The 21,713-nt window shown below is 38.7% G+C and overlaps 1 protein-coding gene, 1 non-coding gene and 1 pseudogene across 3 annotated transcripts in view; 2 read left to right on the top strand and 1 right to left on the bottom strand.

The window, feature by feature from the left end:
• Positions 1–21,713, top strand: part of Tet1 (tet methylcytosine dioxygenase 1) — a 119,564-nt gene that overhangs the window by 55,172 nt on the left and 42,679 nt on the right. For both annotated transcript variants that reach the window (XM_047553927.1, XM_047553928.1), the window contains exons 3-5: positions 11,935–14,221; positions 18,961–19,051; positions 19,621–19,714. In XM_047553927.1, the coding sequence (XP_047409883.1) occupies positions 11,935–14,221; positions 18,961–19,051; positions 19,621–19,714 (2,472 nt within the window). The remainder of the gene's footprint in view (positions 1–11,934; positions 14,222–18,960; positions 19,052–19,620; positions 19,715–21,713) is intronic.
• On the bottom strand, positions 6,947–7,362 carry LOC124985302 (60S ribosomal protein L32-like; annotated as a pseudogene).
• Trnar-ccu (transfer RNA arginine (anticodon CCU)) lies at positions 20,027–20,100 on the top strand. The gene has a single exon. It is a non-coding gene; the product is annotated as a tRNA-Arg (tRNA).

Below are 21,713 nucleotides of genomic sequence, written 5' to 3' on the forward strand. Positions count from 1 at the left end.
AAAGAGATGAGGATGCAGCTCGTTGGGAAAGCACACCTGTGTTCCAATCTCTAGTACTTGAGTGGTGGTGATGGTAGTGGAGAGGGGGGACAAAGGGGACCATGTAGATGCTGTTTTAAAATCTGTTTTTCTAAAGTCTCTGTTAGTGATCTTGATGTTGAGCTAGGTGGGAAATACAGCCAAAAGAATGAGATTTGCATTTTAAAATGAATCACTTAAACATTTTCTAATTCATAGTATTTGGGTATTATAGCTAAGAAATTGACTTTGTGATTTTGTTTCATTTTTAAAAAAAATTTTTGGTGGTGTTCTGAACTTGCAGCCTCATGTATACTGGCAAGCATTCTACCACTAACTTACCAAAGCTGACATTCTGCTAGGGATCTGTCTGTCTCAGCCTCCTGAGTATCTGGAATTACCGTGGGCCGGTGCTACTATGCCTCACTAATTGATTTATATTTTAAAATTGCACCAGTATAAAATATTTTTCTATGTAATAAAACTTTCTTATTTTGATACCAATACATTTTACTTGAACCACTGAAAATTTGGCATCTGATTTGAGATGTTAAGTATAAGTTAATATTCTGAATTTTGTAGATTTCATACTTTAAAAAATATATATCTGAAGGTGGGCACCACACCTGTAATCCTAGAAGCTAGAAATTACATTCAGGGGCATTTAACCACCTACCAACATGACCAGCCCTTTTTTGTTTTTTATTTTGTTCCTATGGTGGGTGTGTACTGGGGGGACAGATAACTCAGGCTAGGATGGGGAAGAAAGGAAGGAGCAAGGAGAGAAGAAGAGAAAGAAACAGGTTCATTTAAAAAATAAGTTTCAGTGGCAGAACAGCAAGGGTTATATTGAAAGCATAAAGTGGACCACTGTTACAGGCAGGCAAAGGAGAATGTTATTATTGTAAGTGGGAAAAGAAGCAAGAAAAGTTCCTGAAGTAATGGTTGGAGAATTGAAGGGAGGATCTTAACATGAGGAATGATATCAAAAGATATTCTGAAAGTTCATTAAATTTGGCACTCAGGACATTGGTGAGCCTTGAGCAGTTTCCATGTCCTGGTGGGGACAAATATCTATTTTGGATTATCAAGCACATGATGGACAGGTGGTCACTACAAAATTATTTGGAGGTCATTAGTTATAAAATGATATAGTTACATAGGGTGGGATCTAATTATTTCTGGAAAACTAGTTGTTTTTTATAGCGAGGATTATACCCAGGGGTATTCTCCCACTAACTCGTCAGTCATTTTTTTTATTTTAAGAGAAGGTCTGGAAGAGTTGCCCAGGCTGGCCTCAAACTTGCCATCCTCCTGTCTTAACCTCCCCAGTAACAGGGATCAATTGCCTGTGTCACTGAGCCTCCAAAAAAGTTTGCTTTAAAAAAAAAAGAAAAAGTTTTGTTTGCTTAAAAGAGATAAGACTTGAGTTTCTTATACCCTGTGGGGAAGGAGCCAGGAAGGAAAGATTTATAGATTTCAAAACTGGCTACAGAAAGCTCTCTGATTTTTCTCTTAGGAATGTGTAAACACCTCTGTGCACATCATCACCAGCCAAGTGCTGATGGTGAATAAATGTATTCTTGGAGTTTATGTTCTTAGAAAGCCAAGATAGAAATGGACATTGTCTTTCTCATTAAGGAGAAAGTTGACTTTAAGAAGAAGCTGACTATAGACTTGAGGCCATGGGGGCACTATGGGAAGTCCAAACCTTTCTTTTTTTGTGGTGCTGGGGATCGAAAACAGGGGCCTGTGCTAGTAAGGCAAGCACTTTACCAACTGAGCTATCTCCCCAGCCCCAAACCTTTCTTGATGCCTTGTTGAATCAAGAATTAACTCCTTATCTAATGACCTTTTGGATGGAATTAGGCAAGGTCCCTGAACATTATCTTTAATCAGAGGAGCATTCCAGGCAGGGTGATAGAGACCAACCCTTAGTGGAAAACAGGATTTGTCAAGGAATGAATCTTAAGAAATCTTAAGAAACTGTGTAGGTATATTTTTAAAAACAGGGTCTTCAGGATCTGTGGGTATAGCTTAGTAGTATAGCACTTCCCTAGCATGAGAGATGTCCTGGGTTTGATCTCTAAAAATGCAAAATTAAAGAAAACAAAATATGGAAGTTGGGCATGGTGGTACATACCTATATCAGTCCTAGCTAGTCTGCAAGGCTGAGGCAGGAGGATCACTGGAAGCCAGGAGTTTAAGACCAGTTTGGGCAACATACCAGGATTCCCTTTGGGGGCGGGGAAGAAAATCTGGGTCTTGGGAACTTGCCCTTTATGGTGAGTGTTTACAGTATAAGCGAACATAGACAGCATTTGTAAAACTAATGAGATTGAAATTTTGTCATTAAGTAACCTGGAATATTTTTTAATTTGTTTTTGTTTGCTTCTTTAAAAAATTCATATGGTGATACATACTAGTATACCTTTAAGTATGACTATCTCCCAATTATAAATTGAAAAATTAGAGGGAAAAGATAAAACATATGAGGGATATCCAGAAATAATGAGTGTTACAGTTCAAGAAAAACTTGAAAATTGGTGGTGACCTTTTACTACAGACTCCAGAATTGATGTCCGTATGGACTTCTAAACTTGCTGACTTTCCTTAATAACTTGGTATGAACCCTGTGTGAATATATTGTGTTTTCAATAGCAGTGCTATTATGCCACTACTCAGAATTCATGTACTTTTAAAAAATAGATGAATCAAAAAGCATTGAGTTCAAAACGATAATTCCCACTCTAAGAATCCACTGAAGAAATTGTTATTTTCAAGTTCTAAGTATTCATTGTAATCGCAGTTAAACTTTGTTCAGTATTAGTACCAAATTGAACTTGGTGTAATTGTTGATCCTGAATTGTTGCATTTATTTATTTATTTTTTAGTTGTCAATGGACCTTAGTTTTTCTATAGTTAAATGCGGTGCTGAGACTCAAACCCAGTGCCTCACACGTGATACAAAGCGCTCTACCACTGAGCCACAATCCCAGCCCCTTTTATTTTTATTTATTTATGTATTTTTGTGGCACTGGGGATGGAACTCAGGGTCACTCTTCCACTAACCTACCTCCCCAGACCTTTTTATTATCATTTGTAGAACAGGACTCACTAAGTTGCACAGGGTGACCTCAAATTTGCTATTCTCTTGTCTCAGTCTCCCAAATTCTGGGGATTACAAGCATGTACCATTGCAATTAGCTTAGTCATGCTTTATATAGGGAAAATGAGGCTCACAGAAACTATATAACGCACCAGGCGCAGTGCACAGGCCCATAATCCCAGTGTTGCCAAAAGTTCGGTTCTCGTCCCAGATGCCAATCCAAAAACGAGGACACACGGTTTTGAGAAAAAGGAAAAAGGTTTATTGCTTTGCTAGCAAAGGAGAAACACAGGGATCTCCTCTCCCAAAGGTTGCCATTCTGCCCATCATCAGGAACAGGGGATTTTTAAGAGGTGACTCAAAGGTCACATTCCACGTGTTCTCTGTTGGAGTTGTAATTCACTTGTTAATTTGGGATATAGTCATTTCCGAGATCTTCTGGTACCTTTCCCAAAGTCTGGATTACTTGCTCCTTTGGTGGCTGTGTACTCAAGGACAGATAACTCTCCTAAAATGGGAAAGAAAGGTGATCCTGTTTCCCCTGAAATTAGGGAGGGGGAGAGATTAGGGAGGAGCAGGGAGAGAGGAAGAGAAAAAAACATGTCCATTTAAAAAAATAAGTTGCAGTGGCAGAGCAGCAAGAGCCGTATTGAAAGCATAAAGGGGACCACTGTTACAGCAGCTACTTGGAAGGCTGAGGCAGAAGAATCACAAGTTCAAAACCAGTCTCAGCAACTTAGTGAGACTCGGTCTCAAAATAAAAAATAAAAAGTGTTGGGGGTGTGGCTCAGTGGTAAAGCACCCCTAGGTTCAATCCCTAGTACCCACCCATCCCCCTAAAGAAAAAAGAAAAGCAAAAGAAACTACTTGGAGCAAGGATTTGCTCTAGGATATATGGTTAAGCATGGAACTGGGAGAGTACTCAAGGCTTGTTTGATTCTAGCCGAACCCATATTCTTAAATTATGTATGTAACAGGCTAATTGAAGTGGCATACCCCAGCTACTCTGGAGGGTTAAGCAGGGCTAACCTGGGCAATTTAGCTAGACTTGTCTAAAAATAAAAATGAAAATTGTATGTAGCTCTGTGGTTGAGCACCCCTGGGTTCAATCCTCAGTCCTGGGCAGGACAGGACAGGGGATATATATATATATATACAGAAATAGATTATCTGTTTGTCTGTCTATCTACCTACCTATCTATCTATATGAAACAGTCTGGGAATGTGGCTCAGTGGTGAAGTGCTTGCCTGGTATACAAAAGGTCTTAGGATGAACCCCAGTATTGAAAAAAAAAATTATGTATGTAAAATGGAACGGCTAAGGCATTGAAAAAAGGTGGAAAGATTAATACAGGGAATGCTGCAGATGGCTATTAACCTTGCAAATGGGTGAGATTGTTCCTGAGAAGAAGAAAGAATGAAAAGGATTAAACTTCACTTTGGAATCCTCTAGGGGTAGGCTCAGGAGAACAGACCCTGAGGTGTCAGTGAAACTCCAGGGAATATCAAGGCTTTAGAATTTTCAATGCCAGCTCTCCTTTGTACTCTACAAAGAGCAAGTCTACATTACTTAAGGGATGATTGACTTTGGCAGTTCAGAACTCCATTGCAACCTGTAGGGTGGTTTAAGATATTTTGAATAACAAGGGAAGTTGCTAGGATGGTTGCAGCTCTTGTGGGCAGATTTAGGTTCTTAGGTGTTTTTTTTTTTTTTTTGGCTTTCTGATTTGGGATGTAATTGTGCTGACCCATAGTCTCAAAGAAAGGAGGACATGACCAGAGATATCTGCAGCTAGAGAGGTTCAGCTCTCAGGTCAGTAATGATTTCTATAGATTTTGAATCAATATTCAATTTATGTTTTCATAAATTAGCTTTCGAGCCCTCTCTCTATTAACATACTGCCCCTCTTCATGCCTCCCTTCTTCACTCCACCCCTGAGTTAATAAAGGACTTCTTTGGAATCACAGACCCAGTGGCTAGATGAGGGTGGAGTTTTTGATGGGTGTTGGAATGAAAAATTAGAATGAAAAAGAAGGCTGTAGTGAAGAGAGGCTGGAAGTTTCTAGAGTCTCTCAGAGGAACCCAAGAAGGACCAGGCGTGGAAGAGTCAGGAGGTAGGCTGAGTGGAGACCCAGTACTTTCTTTGGCTCCAACTCTGTGGATTCATCTGCTGATTATGGGCAGAATAGAGAGAAAGCTCAAAAAATATTAGGACTACAAAAGTTCCTAGAGGAGTTGTCTTTTTATCCCTTATAAAGAAAAAGGAGAACACTGTGGCTGGAATTGAATATGGAAAATGAGGTACTTTTTTGCAGGTTTACTTTGAAAGTTGATGTTGTTTTTGGTTTTGTCTTAGATGTTCATTTTATTTTATTTTTGTAGTGGAGATTGAACCCAGGAGCACTTTACCACTGAGTCACATCCCTGGCCTTCTTTATTTTTTATTTTGAGATAGGGTCTCACTAATATGCTTGGGGTGGGCCTGGCCACAGACTTGGAATCCTCCTGCCTCAATCTCCCCGGTTACTGTGATTACAGGTATGCACCATTGCAGCCAGTTTATTTTTTATTTTGAGATGGCTTTTAGTAAGTTTCAGAGACTGACCTTGAATTTTGATTCTTCTGCCTCAGCATTTGGAGCCACCTATCTGTCTTCAATATTCATTTTAGAATTATTTTCGTTTGGGGCTTGGTTTGTAGCTCAGTGGTAGAGTACTTGCTTAACACCTGTGGGGCATGGGGTTCAATCCTCAGCACCACATAAAAATAAATGAATAAAATAAAGGTGTCCATCTACAACTAAAAAAATTTTTTTTAATTATTTTCATTTTAGAATTTTTAGGTATCCCTTTTGGCACCTAGTTCATCTTTCCTTTGCCTTTTTTGGGGGGTGGTATTGGGGATTTAGTGCAGGGGTGCTTTTCAACTGAGCTATGTCCTGTGCCCTTTTTTATTTGTTTTGGTAAATTGCTTAGGGTGCTGATAAATTGGGGCAACTGTCCTTGAATTTGCCTTGTCCTGCCTCCGCCTCCAGAAGACGTGCTCCACCACACCTAGCTAGCTTTCTTTGCTTTTAAATTTGTTTTTTTTTAGAAAGTTCTATCTCAGTATTAAAGCCAGTTGGGGGTGTAGGTCTGCCCTAGAGTGCCTCTGGGTTCAATTTCAACTACTGCCAAAAGGAAAAGAAATAAAAATTAAAAACTCTTGCTTCCAACCTCTCCCTACTGTCAGCATGACAACTTGTATTAATTTCTTTTTATTTTGCTGTACATATTAGGTAATAATTAATTTCTTTTGTATCAATCTATGATATCCTTATTTTATTTTCCATTACACAGGCTCTGTGTTCCATTTATTTTTGGTGCTGAGAATTGAACCCAGTGATCCCAGCTTGCTAACCAAATGGTCTACCCCATGATGCTAACTCCCAGGCTGCTCCCCTCACTCCCACCAGACTCACGTTTTTCCCTTTTTACAGTATCTAACATTGAACCCAGGGCCTCCTGAGTGCTGGGCAAGCCCTCCACCTCTGTGGCCCACCCCCAGCCCTTTTGCCTTTCTTTCCAGGGAGGGTCGTGCTAAACTGCTCAGGTTTGCCTGAATCTTGCAATTCTTGTGCTTTAGACTCCTGAGTAGCTGGGATTGTAGGCTTGTGCCAAAGCACTTGGCTCAGCCCTCCTCATTTTTTAAAATACCAGTGTATCCTGGTATCTTTGCTTATTAGCAACGGAAGTGTTTTTTAGTCTTTTTTTTTTTTTTTTTTTTTAACGGTTTTTATGGTTTTATTTAAGCACACAAAAAATGTGCCCATGAACTGTCTATTCATTTTCTTCACTGCGTAGCCTGGTGTTGGGATTGGTGACTCTGATGGCCAGTTGGGCTGCTCTTTCCACGATGGCTTTGCGATTCTTGGAGGAAACGTTGTGAGCAATCTCAGCACAGTAAGATTTGTTGCACATGAGCAGCACTTCCAGCTCCTTGACATTGAGGACCAGGAACTTCTGTAAGCCACTGGGCAGCATGTGCTTTGTCTTCTCGCATAACCAATGTTGGGCATCAAGATCTGGCCCTTGAATCTTCTCCGCACCCTGTTGTCAATACCTCTGGGTTTCCGCCAGTTGCGCCTAATTTTGACGTATCCGTCTGACTGGTGCCGGATGAACTTCTTGGTCCTCTTTTTGACGATTTTGGGCTTCACGAGAGGTCTGAGGGCAGCCATGATGCCGAATACAGATGGCAGCCACCTCCGTATGCAGAGCAGAGGAAGAGAAAGGAAGTTTTTTACTCTTTTGTAGCCACATGAAATTGTGTTAGGTGTATCACAATATACTTCCTACAAATGAACATTTAGATATTTTTAGTCATTTGTTATAATAAGCTTTCAAAACATTACATATGTATATATAAGATGCTTTTACGTATATTATTTTAATATACTATCCTGTCATTATGTGCAGGGTTTAACAGTAGACTAAATTCCCAAATTTGAAATTGTTGTGTTAAAAGACAAATTGCAAAACCCAGGGACTGGAGTTGTAACTCGGTGGTAGAGTGTTCGTGTAGTATGCACGAGGCCCTGGGTTTGATCCCTTCACTACTAAAATATAGTTTTATTTCTTTTGCTTTGTTTTATTTGTTTCTAGTACTCAGGTACTCAACGCTTGTTGTACAAGTGCTCTACCACTGAGCTACATGCTGAGTCCCCCTTTCAAAAATTATTTTCTATAATTAACTAATTATTTTTTTCTTGTGGTACTGGGTATTCAAGTACATGCTAGGCAAGAACTCTATCACTACGCTACAACCACAGCCCTCTCCCTGTTTCTTGTTTTGTTTTGTTTGAAGACAGGGTCTCAGTAAATTACCAACATCTCAAACTTGACATCCTCCTGCCTCAGTTTCCCAAGTTATTGAGATTGGGTTATCATGGCAGGTCCAGATTATTAATTTTTGACAGCAACTGAACTTCAATTCCTCACCAAACAGGGATATCATAGGCACCCAGGTGCAATATAAACAGCAGGTGTCAGAAAAAGACGAACCAAATTCCTGGCACCACAAAAAAAAAAGGAAAGAAAGAAAGAAAAAGGCAAACCATGTTAGAACACACACATACACACACACTCTTAATATAATGTTTTTGCAACCCAGTGGTTATTTCTGAGAAAATAGAAAAGAGGAAATGTAACTGACCTCTACCAAAAGGAATGCACCAACCTGTTTTCTATGTACCTGTGCATGTTTCTAGTTATTATGTTTGTACTATGCGGGATTGAATCCAGAAACTTTTTACCATGAAGCTGCTTCACCAGCTCTTTTTATTTGTTTGTATTTTGAGGCAGGGTCTTGCCAGGTTGTCTGGGCTGGCCTTGAACTTGAGGTCCTCATGCCTCAGCCTCCTGAGCCTGGAATTATAGGCCTGAGCCATGGTGTCCCGCTCACCAAGCTGTTTTCTAAGGCTTTAATTGTCTGCTGTGTATAGGTGCATGTTTTCGTATATTGATAGACCTATGGTACCTATTGCTCTAAAGTGATATGAAATACAACTTAGTAACAAACTTAAGCTGTTCTTAATCAAGCTCATTAATGAATGTGAATTTGTTATGAAGAATTCTGCTGGCACATAATTATTAAAAGAACCTCAACCTATATTTGTGGGGCAATGTATGGACAGTGTTCTTGATATAACTAGTGTTAGCCTTTTAGCTTTCTCCTACTAGCATTTTTTCTGTGCTAGACAAATGTTCATGTGTCTCAAATGAAAAGGGATGATAACATCAAATCTGCCCTTGTTTATTCCATTATTGATAGATTTTAGTTGTCAAACCCACCCCACCCCCATCACCTTTGTGGTGGTGGAGGTGGGGTGTACTGGGGATTGCACTCAGGAGCATTCAGTTACTGAGCCACATCCCCAGCCCTATTTTGTGTTTTATTTAGAGATGGGGCCTCACTGAGTTGCTTAGTGCCTCCCTTTTGCTGAGGCTGGCTTTGATTTGAACTGGTTGGTGATCCTTCTGCCTCAGCCTCCCAAGCCACTGGGATTACAGGCATGTCACACTGCACCCAGCAGCCTTTTAACTTTATATGCAACAAGATCTATTTTTCCTTTATGATTTCTCATTTTTTACCTTTTAAACGATTTTCCTCACCTTAAATTTCTTATTCATACCTTGTGTTTATTGGTGATGTAAATTTTACAAGAAATTCACGTTTTGGTGTCCATAAATCTTACTGGAAAACAGCCACACTTTTTTTTTTTTTTTTTGCAAATTATCTGTGGCTGTTTTCTTCAGTATAACAGGAGTAGTTGTGTCAGAGATGTATGGGCTACAAAGTCTAAAATATTTATTCTCTGTCCTTGACAGGAAAAGTTTTCTGAACTCTGATATAAACAATGTCTGCTTTGGCAACCTGACCATCTGTTTATTCTGAACCCTCTTTCCATTTCAAGATATACTTTTGTTCTTTTGTTCAAAATAATCTTAATGCCTGGAGCAGTGGCACACGCCTGTAATCACATCAATTCGGGAGGTCGAGGCAAGATCACAAGTTCAAAGCCAGCCTTAGCAATTTAGCAAGACCCTAAGCAATTTAGTGAGACTCTGTCTCAAAGTAAAAAATAAAAAGGGCTGGGATATGGCTCAGTGATAAACTGCCTCTGGGTTCAATAGCCAGTATCTCTCATCTCTCTATCCCTCTCGATATATAGAGAGAACATATGTAGAGAAGAAAAAAAAGAATATATATATATATATATATATATATATATATATATATATATACACACACACACACACACACACACATCTTTTTTAAAATTACCTTTTAAATATTTTTTTTAAATTATGTCTTTGTTGCATGCTGAAGTTGGGGTCAAACTTTACTGTGGTATTGAGAAACAGAATACTTTTGCCAGGCATGGTGGTGCACTCCTATAATCTAGATACTAGAGAGGGTGAGGCAGGAGGATTGCAAGTTCAAGGCAAGCATCGGAAATTCAGCTAGACTCTATTTGGAAAATAAAGGAGGGATGCTGCTCAGTAGTGGAAACCCTGGTTCAATCCCAAGTATCTCACACACACACACACACACACACAAGCAAAGATACTTTCTCCAGTTCTTAGGAATTCTGGCTTTTTAACTCTTTGATATAGTCTGTTAATTTATCAACTACACAGTGTGTTTTAATTTAAAACTTTTTTTTGCATTGCTGAGTATGGAACTCAGGGTCTGTGAAATGCTAGGTAGTCCATCTATGTTGTATAGAGTAATAAATTGTTGATAATTCAATGTAGAAATTAATATACAGTAGTGAGAATCAATGGAGTATAAATATACCTAACAAGGTAGACATATCGCACAAATTTTGAAAAGCAACATAAGAAATCTATGACGTGCCAGGTTCAGTTGCCCGTGCCTGTAATCCCAGCAATTTGGGAGGTTGAGGTAGGAGAATCTCAAGTTTGAGACCAGCCTCACCAATTTAATGAGGTCCTAAGCAACTTATTGAGACCCTGACTCAAAATACGAAATAAAAAGGAATGGGATGTAGCTCAGAGTCAAAGCATTCCTGTGTTCAGTCTCCATTCCATAGAAAGAAATAAAGAGGTCTTATATGTAAGCTATCGGGACAATATTTATCTGTTGAAGGCATTTATCTGACGACAGGACAAAGGAATTTCTTACTTGGAATCTGGGTGCACAAGTATTCATTTTGTGAAAATTCAACACTTATGATTTGTATACTTTTTGTACATATATTCTGCAACAATTCAATTTGCATTTAAATGATAGATATTGCCACTGAATGAAAACAGTATTAAATATTTTTAAAGTTCATGTGGAAGGTGAACGCCTATAATGCCAGCAGCTGGGGAGGCTGAGGCAGGAGGATTGCCAATTCAAAGCCAGCATCAACTCAAGAGAGGCACTAAGCAACTCAGTGAGACCCTGTCTCTAAAGAAATACAAAATAGGACTGGTGATGTGGCTCAGAGTCAAGTGCTCCTGAGTTCAGTCCCTGGAACCCCTTGCCCCCACTCCAAAAAAAAAAAAATCATGTAGTAGAATTATTGAATGTTTGTTTAAAAGACACGTAAGTTTGATCTGGGCATGGTGGCACACACCTGTAATGCCAGCTGCTCGGAACATTGCAAATTCAAGGCAAGCCTCAACAACTTAGTGAGACCCTGTCTCAAAATAAAAAAATAAAGGGCTGGGGTTGTGGCTTAGTAGTAGAGCACTTGCCTAGCATGTGTGAGGTTCTGGGTTTGATTCTTGGTACCAAATAAAAAGTAAATGTAAAATAAAATTATAAAATGTTTTAAAAAAATAAAATGGGCTGTGGCTGGGATTGTGGTTCAGTGGTAGAGCGCTCACCTGGAATGCATGAGACACTGGGTTCGATCCTCAGTACTACATAAAAATAAAATAAAAGTATTGTGTCCACCTACAACTAAAATATATATATTAAAAAATAAGATGGACTGAGGATGTGACTCAGTGGCTAAGTACCTCTGGATTTAATCCATGGTACCAAGAAAAGAAATGACATGAGACATATAATTTTGGCATTACTCTGCATGACATTATGATAATTTCTATTTTTTTTCCTCTCACTCTGTATTCCACTTTTTGGTATTTTGTGACTTAACTGAATGTGTGAAAGGCAGAAATAATAATCTTTTTTATTTTATATATATTAAAGTCTTCATATTTTGTTGCTGTTAAATCGTAAAGTTCCTATGGCTGTAAATTTGATATTTAAGTAGTTAATATGAGTAATTTCTGTGTTTATTTTACAGACAGATTTTGACAACAAATCAGTAAATGGCCCCAAGTCAGAATCCATGGAATACAGTAGATGTGGTCATGGGGAAGAAAAAAGATTGGAATTGAACACACATCCCCTTGAAAATGTAACTAAAAATGAAGAAAGCATGACAGGTATCAAGGTGGAGAGGTGGACACAGAACAAGAAATCACATTTAACAGATCATGTCAAAGGCGAATACAGTGCAAGTGTAACAGAAGCTCAGAAATCAAAAACCTCTGAAGATGACAAGAAACAAATCAAACCTCCAAAGTTGTTCGTACCAACAGTAAGAAATGGCATTAAAAATGTACAGTGTTTACCATCTGAAACAAACGTGTCATTTAACAAATTTCATATTGAAGAATTTGGTAAGTCATTGGAAAACAATTCCTGTAAATTCCTGAAAGATACTGCCAATCAAAACAATGCCATGAGCTCCATTGCTTCTAGTGCAAGTGGTGGTCATCTCAAGGGGAGAAGCAATGCGTTAGCCTTCCCGAAGCCTGGCTCTAACTGCACATCCATTGAAAATTCTGCAAACTTAAATAGTCATACTAATGCACACAATGAAGGTGATCAACCAAAAACTCCTGAGACCATACCAAGTAAAGAACCAAAAGATGGATCTCCAGTTCAACCAAGTCTCTTATCCCTGTTGAAAGATAGGAGATTAACTCTCGAGCAAGTCGTCGCCATCGAGGCTCTCACACAACTCTCAGAAGCCCCATCAGAGAATTCCTCACCATCAAAGTCAGAGAAGGATGACGAAACTGATCAGCGAACAGCTAGTTTGCTTAATAGTTGTAAAGCTCTACTCTACTCTGTAAGAAAAGATCTCCATGATCCAAACTCACAAGGGGAGCCTCCAAGCCTTCATAACTGTCCATCTCTCGAAAAGCAGAGTTCATGCAATCCAGTGGTGTTCAATGGCCAAAATACCCTGCCCAAGTTACAGATCAGTTCAGACACTAACCAAGCATGTACAAAGCCACAGGAACATTCAAAAGTAATTCCCAAATCAAATTCATCTATAATTGACATCAATAAAAGTGCATGTGAAGGCAGAACTACTCTTAATGATTGTCCTACAAATTTGCACCAGGTGCCACCAAGAAGTAATAAATTGGAGCATTCTCACCAGTTAATGGACAGTAATAAAAACTTAAATTCAAAAAATGATCCATCAAGTCAGGATGTATCATACAGTCAAATTGAAGAAGATGTTGCGACACAATTAACACAACTTGCATCAATCATTAATTTCCACTATGTAAAACCAGAGGAAAAGAATGTTGAAAGTACACCAACAAGCCTTGTTACATGTAATGTGCAGCAAAAAAATAGTCAGGAGAAGGGCACAATTCAACAGAAACCACCATCAAGTGTGCAAAATAATCAAGGTCCATCATTACCAAAGCAAAAGACCACAACCCAGAAAAAGGCGAAATCTATCCCATCAAGAGATCGCCGGAAAAAGAAGCCTCCAGCTGGAAATTGTCAAGAAAATGATCAGAAGAAGCAGGAACAGTTGTCCTATGAGTATAGTAAGTTACATGATATTTGGGTAGCATCCAAATTTCAAAGATTTGGTCAGTTTGGGTCACATGATTTTCCTATTCTGTTGGGAAAAATTCCACCTTTTGCCAAAGTATTGAAACCACTGACTCAAGCCAGTTTATCCCTACAACAAAAAAAATTATTTCCTCCACTCACTCAGATAAAATTTGAGAGATACCCTGAATCAGTACAGCAAAAAATGATGAAGGTTGAACCATTGGATTCTCTCCCAATATTTCATGACAAAACAGAATCCAATGGGCAGGCGTTTACAGATAAAGCTTGTAATTCTCAGGTACAGTCAATAGTGAATGTCAATCAGAAAGCTCATCTTTTGCCCCAGGCCTCCTCTCCACCTAACCAGTGTGCTAATGTGGTGGCTGGTGATGACCAAACACAGTTTCAAGAAGATGTTCAAGAGCATCTTGTTCATCAGAGACTGCCAACATTGCCTGGTGTCTGCATGGAGACACCCTTACCAGACCCTGCACAAATTCTCAGGAATGTAAATGTAGTAAGTTCAGGTGGAATTAGCATGGTTTCCACCAAAAGTGAAGAGGAAGGCTGTTCATCTAGCATTGGAGCACCAGAATTTTCCCCTGTAGACAGTGCACAGACAAGTTTTAATGATTATCCCATGAACTTTCTTTGCAATAACCCTGCAAAAAACCTGGCGGCTACAACAAAGGAATCAGAAGCTCCGACTTGCGACTGTCTTGGTAAGTGCTTGTGTAGATGTATTCTTTCATTTGCAGAAAAAGTCACATATGATAGAATCATGTTCTGATTCATCCTCTTTGAATGGTAACTTTTCCCCATTCCTATTCTAGTTAAGGTGGTGTAAATAATTCTGTACCCATTTTTCTATTAGATGTTTAGTCCATTCTGCTCAGAAAAATGGATATTTCAAATTATGTTGAAAAGCAAAGGTAAATCTTTCTCTCAAGACAAACGTCCCAAGTTGCTGGGCATGGTGGCACACACCTATAATCTCAGTGACTGAGACAGGGGGATCACAAGTTCAAGGCCAGTCTCAGTAATTTGGTGAGAACACTGAGAGCATGTGTCAAAATAATGGGCTGGGAATGTGACTCAGTGGAAGAGGACCCTGAGTTAGATCCCCAGAACAACAACAAAGTCTCAAATTATTTATTGTCATAGCATAGGAATTTTTGCCAGGCACATTGGTGCATGCCTATAATCCCAGCAGCTTAGGATACTGAGGCAGGAGGATCACGAGTTCAAAGCCAGCCTTAGCAATTTAGCGAGGCCCTAAGCAAATCAGTTGGACCCTGTATCTAAATAAAATACAAAATAGGGCTGGGAATGTTGCTCAGTGGTCAAGTGCCCCTGACTTCAATCCCCAGTACCAAAAAAAAAGAAGGAATTTCTTTACTACTTCATTAAGACTAATTATTCTTCCAATAGTCAAAAGAATTTTGACCTATGAGGATTTCATTAAAAACTTTTTCTTGTGAGGTAGTACATGCATACAGAAAATATAGAAAACTTAGCAAATAACTACACAAAGTATCATCCAGTTAAGTGTGTTTTCTTTCTTTGCATCAAGGTTTTAGTGCTTCTCTATTTTGCAACCCAAAACATGTATCCATGTGTTAAAAAATTCTTTTATGTTAGTTACTTATAGAATTCATAAATCTTTTTGAGTTTTAAAGTATTTTAACATTTATTCTGCAGACACTGATTTTCTATTTCAACAGAAGATTTGTGTTAATAGGTGAGTCATAGACTGATTTCTAGCTAAGGCATGTGTATATTTGTGCCTTAGGAGTCATTGAAAGAGAATATTGAGAAATTAACAATTAGTTTTGATTTTTGTTTTATCTTTTCATTTGTTTATTTCTTTGTTTTCGATACTGAGGATTGAACCAGCAATGCTTTACCACTAAGAAACATCCCCAACCCATTTTTTACTTTTTATTTTTTTGGTACCAGGGATTGAACCCAGGGGCGTGTAACCACTGGGCCACATCCCCAGCCCTTTGTATTTTTTATTTTGAGACAGAGTCTTACTAATTTACTGATGCTGCCTTTGAATTTGTGAGCCTTGTTCCTCAGCCTCCCGGATCACTGTGATTATAGGAATGACCCACCACACCTGGCTCCATTTTTAAAATTTAATTTCTGTTTTGGGACAGGACCTTACTATATTGTCCAGATTGGCAACTTAAATACCTTCCTCTTCAGTCTCCCAAATTGCTGAGATTACAGGCATGCACCACCACATCAGGCTTAACATTTAGTTTTATCTGTGTTAAAAGCCCTATAAAGGGCTGGGGTTCTGGCTCAGTGGTAGAGCACTTGCTTGAATGTGTGAGGCACTGGGTTCAATTCCCAGCACCACATATAATTAAATAAATAAATGTCCATCAACAACTAAAAGATATTTTTTTAAAAAGCCCTATAAAAATCTTGCTGGGGTAAAGATTCTCAAGCCGTTCCTGTGAGAAATTTGCTTACCATTTGAATCATGTGAAAGGTTAATTTGACTCCTACTGATTTACTTTCTATGTTCAAATTTCACATGAAGGGCTGAAATATAAGAAAACAAATCCATTGAGCCTGGGCGTGGTGGTGCATGCTGATAATCCCAGTGACCCAGGAGTCTCAGGCAGGAGGATTACAAATTCCAGGCAAGGCCAATTTATCTAGATGCTGTCTCAAAATAAAATATAGAGAGAATTGGGGGGAGGGTAGCTTAGTGGTAAAGTACGCCTGAGTTCAATCCCCAATACCACAAGAGAGAAGAAAACAATCAGTTGACTCTTACATAGATGTAAAAAAGAGAGAGATTAAATAGAGCGTGTCATTAAAGTTTCTTCACTTGCTTAAAACCTGTATTTCTCTGATTATACAATTTTAACAGGACAGAATTTGTGAAAGAACCTGCTTTGAACCCCATCTAAGTAGGTTTAGTTATTCAAACAGTCTGGCTTAAATTATGGCCCAATTGCCAGGCATGGTGGTGCCCCCTGTGATCCCAGGGATTTGGGAAGCTTAAGCAGGAGAATCACAAGTTTGAGGCCAGCCTCAGCAACTTAGTGAGACTGTCTCAGAATACAAAATAAAATGGACTGGGCATGTGATTCCTTTCTAGATCGCTCCTGGGTTCACAACTTTGGACTAGGATGCACTCTTCTGGGAAGAATTGCACAGTCTGAGGAGAGTTGAACTGAAACCAAGAGATCTTCTGGGTTTTTGTTTTTTTGTTTTTTCCCTTTCTTTGTTGTACCAGGGATTGAACCCAGTGACAACCACTGAGCCACACACCCAGCCCATTTTTACATTTTTTTTTTTTTAGAGATAGGGTCTGGATGAATTGCTTACCGTCATGCTAAATTGCTGTCTTTGAACTCCTGATCCTCCTGTCTCAGCCTCCCAAACCTCTGGGATTACAGGCATGCCTGGCTGAAACCAAGAGAGGTTCTTAGACCAGGCGGAGAGAAGAGTTTAACAATGGTAATGGCTCCTCATCTGGAGCTCTTACTGGGAGTCTCTTTCTGTGCCATGCCTTCCACATTCACAACATTCTTTTATAAAAAATACTTATTATTAATTATTACCATTTTACAAATGAGGAAATTGGAACCCAGAGACATTCACAGCCTAAAAGTGGCTGATCTGGGATTGGGAGACCGGTAGTCTCAACTGGAGCCTATTCTTGTAATCTTCACTATCTCTTTTCTTCAAATATCCAAAGTATAAAATGGAGAATCCATGTTTCTGAGTATCATCACAAATGGAAAAAAGGCCTGCAGTTCAAAAATAAATACATGCCTGTCCGAATTTAGTCTGATTGTATGGATGGTCCTAATAGGATGATGGTCTTGTTTCAAGACTCTTTCCTTATACACAGTAACCAGTCACAATACATAGGAGGAAAGAACCAAGTATTCAAAGTTGATTACCTATAGTGTACTCAGAACTGTTTTATATACTGTCACTTCTGTGTCTCATCATTTACATCTAAGCTTACTGCACTCATATGTAGGAAAGGGAACTGAAAGAAACAAAAACGATGACTGATGCAGAAAATATCCCAGGTGGGATCATCAAGTAAGCAAGGGCAATGGCTTTCCTTGGGGACATTATTTTCTAGCGAAGTGGAATAATAGGTCTCTAGTGTTTCTTAAACAATTCTTCCTTATAGGGGGACCATCCTGTGCATTGTGGTATGTTGAATAACATCCCTCACCTCTACCCACTGGATGTCAGTGCCAGTGTGCACTACTAACACACATACCTGCCACGTATTTAGGCCCAGAAATGTCTGCAGATATTAACATATGTTGCTCCTGGGGCAAAATTGCTTCTGCTTTAGATTAGTAGTAACAACTAGAGCTCTTGATCCCCAATAAATTAAAATGTCATCAATGTATCTTACCTAAGAAACCACAGAAAGCAGGGGCGCAGTGGTACATGCCTGTAATCTCAGCAGCTCAGGAGACTGAGGCAAGAAGATTGAGAGTTCAAATCCAACCTCTGCAACTTAGTGAGGTCCTAAGCAATTCATCGAGACCCTGACTCTAAATAAAGTGTAAAATTTGGCTCAGTGGTTGAGTGCCCCTGGGTTCAATCCCTGGCACGAAAAAGAAAAAAAAAAAAAAAGCCATAGAAATGATTCTACATTGTATTTACTGTCCAGTCAAAATGATCACTGATTTTTTTGTTGTTGTTGTTTAGATACACCATGGTCAAAAATGCACAAAATGTAGATATTCTAGTTATACATGATTCTAAATCAGAAATATGTAAACATCATGTTCTTTTCTCTGGGGAGAAATTTTTGTTATACTTTTCTGTATGAATAAACATTATCTCTGATTTTAATTTTGTCTCTGGTTTGTATGTAGGTCTTTTACACCACCACTTTGCAACTTGTTTTTTTAACTATAGCTTTAAAAATTTTTTTTCTTTTTAAAATGACTGTACATAGCATTTCTCAGTAACTATTGTATTCCACCATGTACACTTCCTATAATTTATTTAACTTATCGGGAACATTCTTGTATATTTATAATCTAAATACATAATTGTGTGTGTAGTAGGATAAATTATTAGGGAAATTGATAGGCTCAATTTTAATAGGAATCTGAGATTAAGATTTTTAGATATATCACTCTTGGGTAACTTTTTATTTGTGCCTCAATTATGACAGATTTTTTTTTTTTTTTTAAGGAGGAGATCAGATAATAAAGACAACCCTTAAAATATTTTTTTCTCCTCTGATGATTGGTAAAAGAAAGAACAAGTTAGGAGCAGGAAGAAGATAAATTCCAGGACCTATTGTCCTTGACATTAATTATCAAAGTTGACTAAGACCTGGCAAAATTCATGGTTCTGAATTAAAACAAAGCAAAAATAGTAAAAGTAGCTTCTCCTTGCCCCCATGCAATTTTGTAAATTTTGGGGTCTAATAATCTTATTCCTTCCACAGATCGAGGTATACAAAAAGACAAAGGCCCATATTATACACACCTTGGGGCAGGACCAAGTGTTGCTGCTGTCAGGGAAATCATGGAGAATAGGTGAGGAAATGTGTTTCCCTGTTAAAATCATTCTTTATTTTGGACCTTACTCAATGCAGATGAATTTATCTCTGGGAACAAGCCTGAGGTGAATGGAGAATTTTCAGGAGTATGAGTTGGATGTTTGTTAGGGCTTAGAAGAAAAGTACCCAGATGTTCTCCCAAGTCCTCCTTACATGAGCTGCTGGGTGCTCAAAAAGACACTCAGGACGCAAAGCTAATTATCTTTGTTCAATTCAGGAATCCTTATTTGTATATTATTATATATAATGTTAGAAATAGTTCAAATTACCACTGCCAACACTCAGTTAACCCTGCATTCCCTTGTTTGTCTTGGACTCAGCTTGTTTTTAAAGAGTGATCTTTAAGGATAAGTAAAATGAACTGGATAAATATTAGAAATATCTGCACACAAAAGCAATATTTTGGCAAAAGTGAATTATGAGGAGTGTTTGATTTTTGAACTTCTGTTCATGTCTATCTTGTACACACTTAGATATTAAAAACAAATTGTTTCAAGTGTAGATTACAATTAATTAGTATATTCCCTCCATTCTGCTTTGTACTAGGTATGGGCATAAAGGAAAGGCCGTAAGGATAGAAAAAATAGTATACACGGGAAAAGAAGGGAAAAGCTCTCTGGGGTGTCCAGTCGCTAAATGGGTAAGTACTTGATATTTGTAAATGTTTGAAAATTGGTTAAATGTGTTTTGTTTTGTTTTTGTCCCATGAAAGTGTGGATCAGAGAAATAACCAGTTCCTCAAGGTGGTAACAAGGAAGACATCTGTCTTTTTCTGGGTTTTGTATGTTGTTAGTAGATGTACACCTTGAGAATGTTTAAACATTTGTTATTTTTATTTTAAACAATAAAAAGTATAGCACTTCCCAGTTTTCCCTCGGGGCTTTTAAAAAGTTTTGTTCCCAGATGTTACATGTTTCTTTTTTGGTTCCATGAAAGTGTGAATCATGGGACTGGGGATGTAGCTCAGTTGGTAGAGTGCGTGCCTCCTAAGAACAATGGTCCTGGGTTCAATCCCCAGCACCACCAAAAAAAAAAAAAAAAAAAAAAAGTGTGTATCAGAAAAATACTTGCCTTGTGTATCTCACCTACATAATTAATGTTGTCCATGGTAATAAATATATATTCTCTTCTCCAAATTCATTCTATGAATTTCTTTCTTCAAATGCAGTTAACTAGTTCAGCAGACTAACTTCAATTTTATATTGCTTTAGTGGTAATGGTCTTATCTTGTTTCTCTCTTTCAGCAGTAATCCTTCCAGGATTTTCCCATTAAGCATGGGTCATCAGGCAGGTCTCTCTGGGGAGGGGATATTTAAACTGAGAATTGAGCGAAGCCGGGCTTGGCTGTGTATGCCCACAGACCCAGCTATTCAGGAAACTGAAGCGGGAGGATCACTTGAGCTCATGAATTGCAGGCCAGCCTGAGCAATGTAGAAATCCTTTTTCCAAAAAAAGTAGTAGAATAACTAAAGGGATCCTAACTAGGCAAAGTAAAATACTCCCAAGAATGTAGGGCAGAGCATTCCTAAGCAAAGAACCAACAAGGCCAAAGGTCTTAGATAAAGAAAAAGGGTGCATTGAAAAAAAAAAAGAAGTGTCCCGTGAAGTTGAGAAGATAAGAATTGGAACCAGGTGAGGGTGAATAGATAGGCAGATGCCAGATCATGAAGGTTTTGTCAGCCATAGTGAGGAGTTGAGGTTTTATTCCATGAGCAGTATGAAGCCTTTGAAGCATTTTATTTTTAAATTTTTTAAAATACTATTTTAGTCATAGATGAACACAATACCATACCTTTATTTTATGGTGCTGAGGATCGAACCCAGTGCCTCACATGTGCTAGATGAGCACTCTACCACTGAGCCACAACCCAAGCCCCTTTGAAGCATTTTAGATAGGGATAGGTTATCTGGTTTCTAAATAGTAATCTAAGGAATTAGTTGATAAAGTCTGTGTGAATGATCTGTTGCTGCTTAACAGATTACCCCCAAACCTTGTGGCAACTTTGAATAACAATTATTATCTTGCACAGTTTTGTGGGTTAGGAATCCAAGAGCAGTCGAGCAGGTTGCTTCTGGCAGAGGGTGTTATGAGGTTGCAGTTCAGAAACTTGACTGCTGAAGGGAGGGTGTTGTGGCTGCAGAGTCACTTCCAGACTCCCTGCCTGAGACCATAGTTCTTTGATGGCTGTTGACTCAGTTCTTCATCATAGGACTGTTTAAATATTCCCATGGCATGGCAGGTTGGTTTTACATGCATCTCCCACCCCACGATAAAAAGTTGTAGGGGAAGCTAGTGTCTTCACAGTGTCTATGTGGATCAGGCCTGTTTGGTTCAGGATAGGACAATGTGAGAGCACAAATACTGGGAACTGGTGACCTTTTGAGCTATCTTAGAGACTGTCAAGCACAAAATCAACATCCATTCTTCACTGAAAATAAATTAAAAACACTACACTGAGCCAGACATGGTGGCACATGCCTGTAATCCCAGCTACTTGGGGAGATTGAAACAGGAGCATCACAAGTAGCCTTAGCAACTAAGAAAACCTAAACATCTTGGCAAGACACTGTCTCAAAATAAGTTTTGTGTTTTTTTTTTTTTTTAATTGGCTGGGGATGTGGCTCAGTGATTAAGCTCC

This window comes from Sciurus carolinensis, chromosome 5 (genome assembly GCF_902686445.1).
Source record: "Sciurus carolinensis chromosome 5, mSciCar1.2, whole genome shotgun sequence".
Lineage (NCBI taxonomy): Eukaryota > Metazoa > Chordata > Mammalia > Rodentia > Sciuridae > Sciurus > Sciurus carolinensis.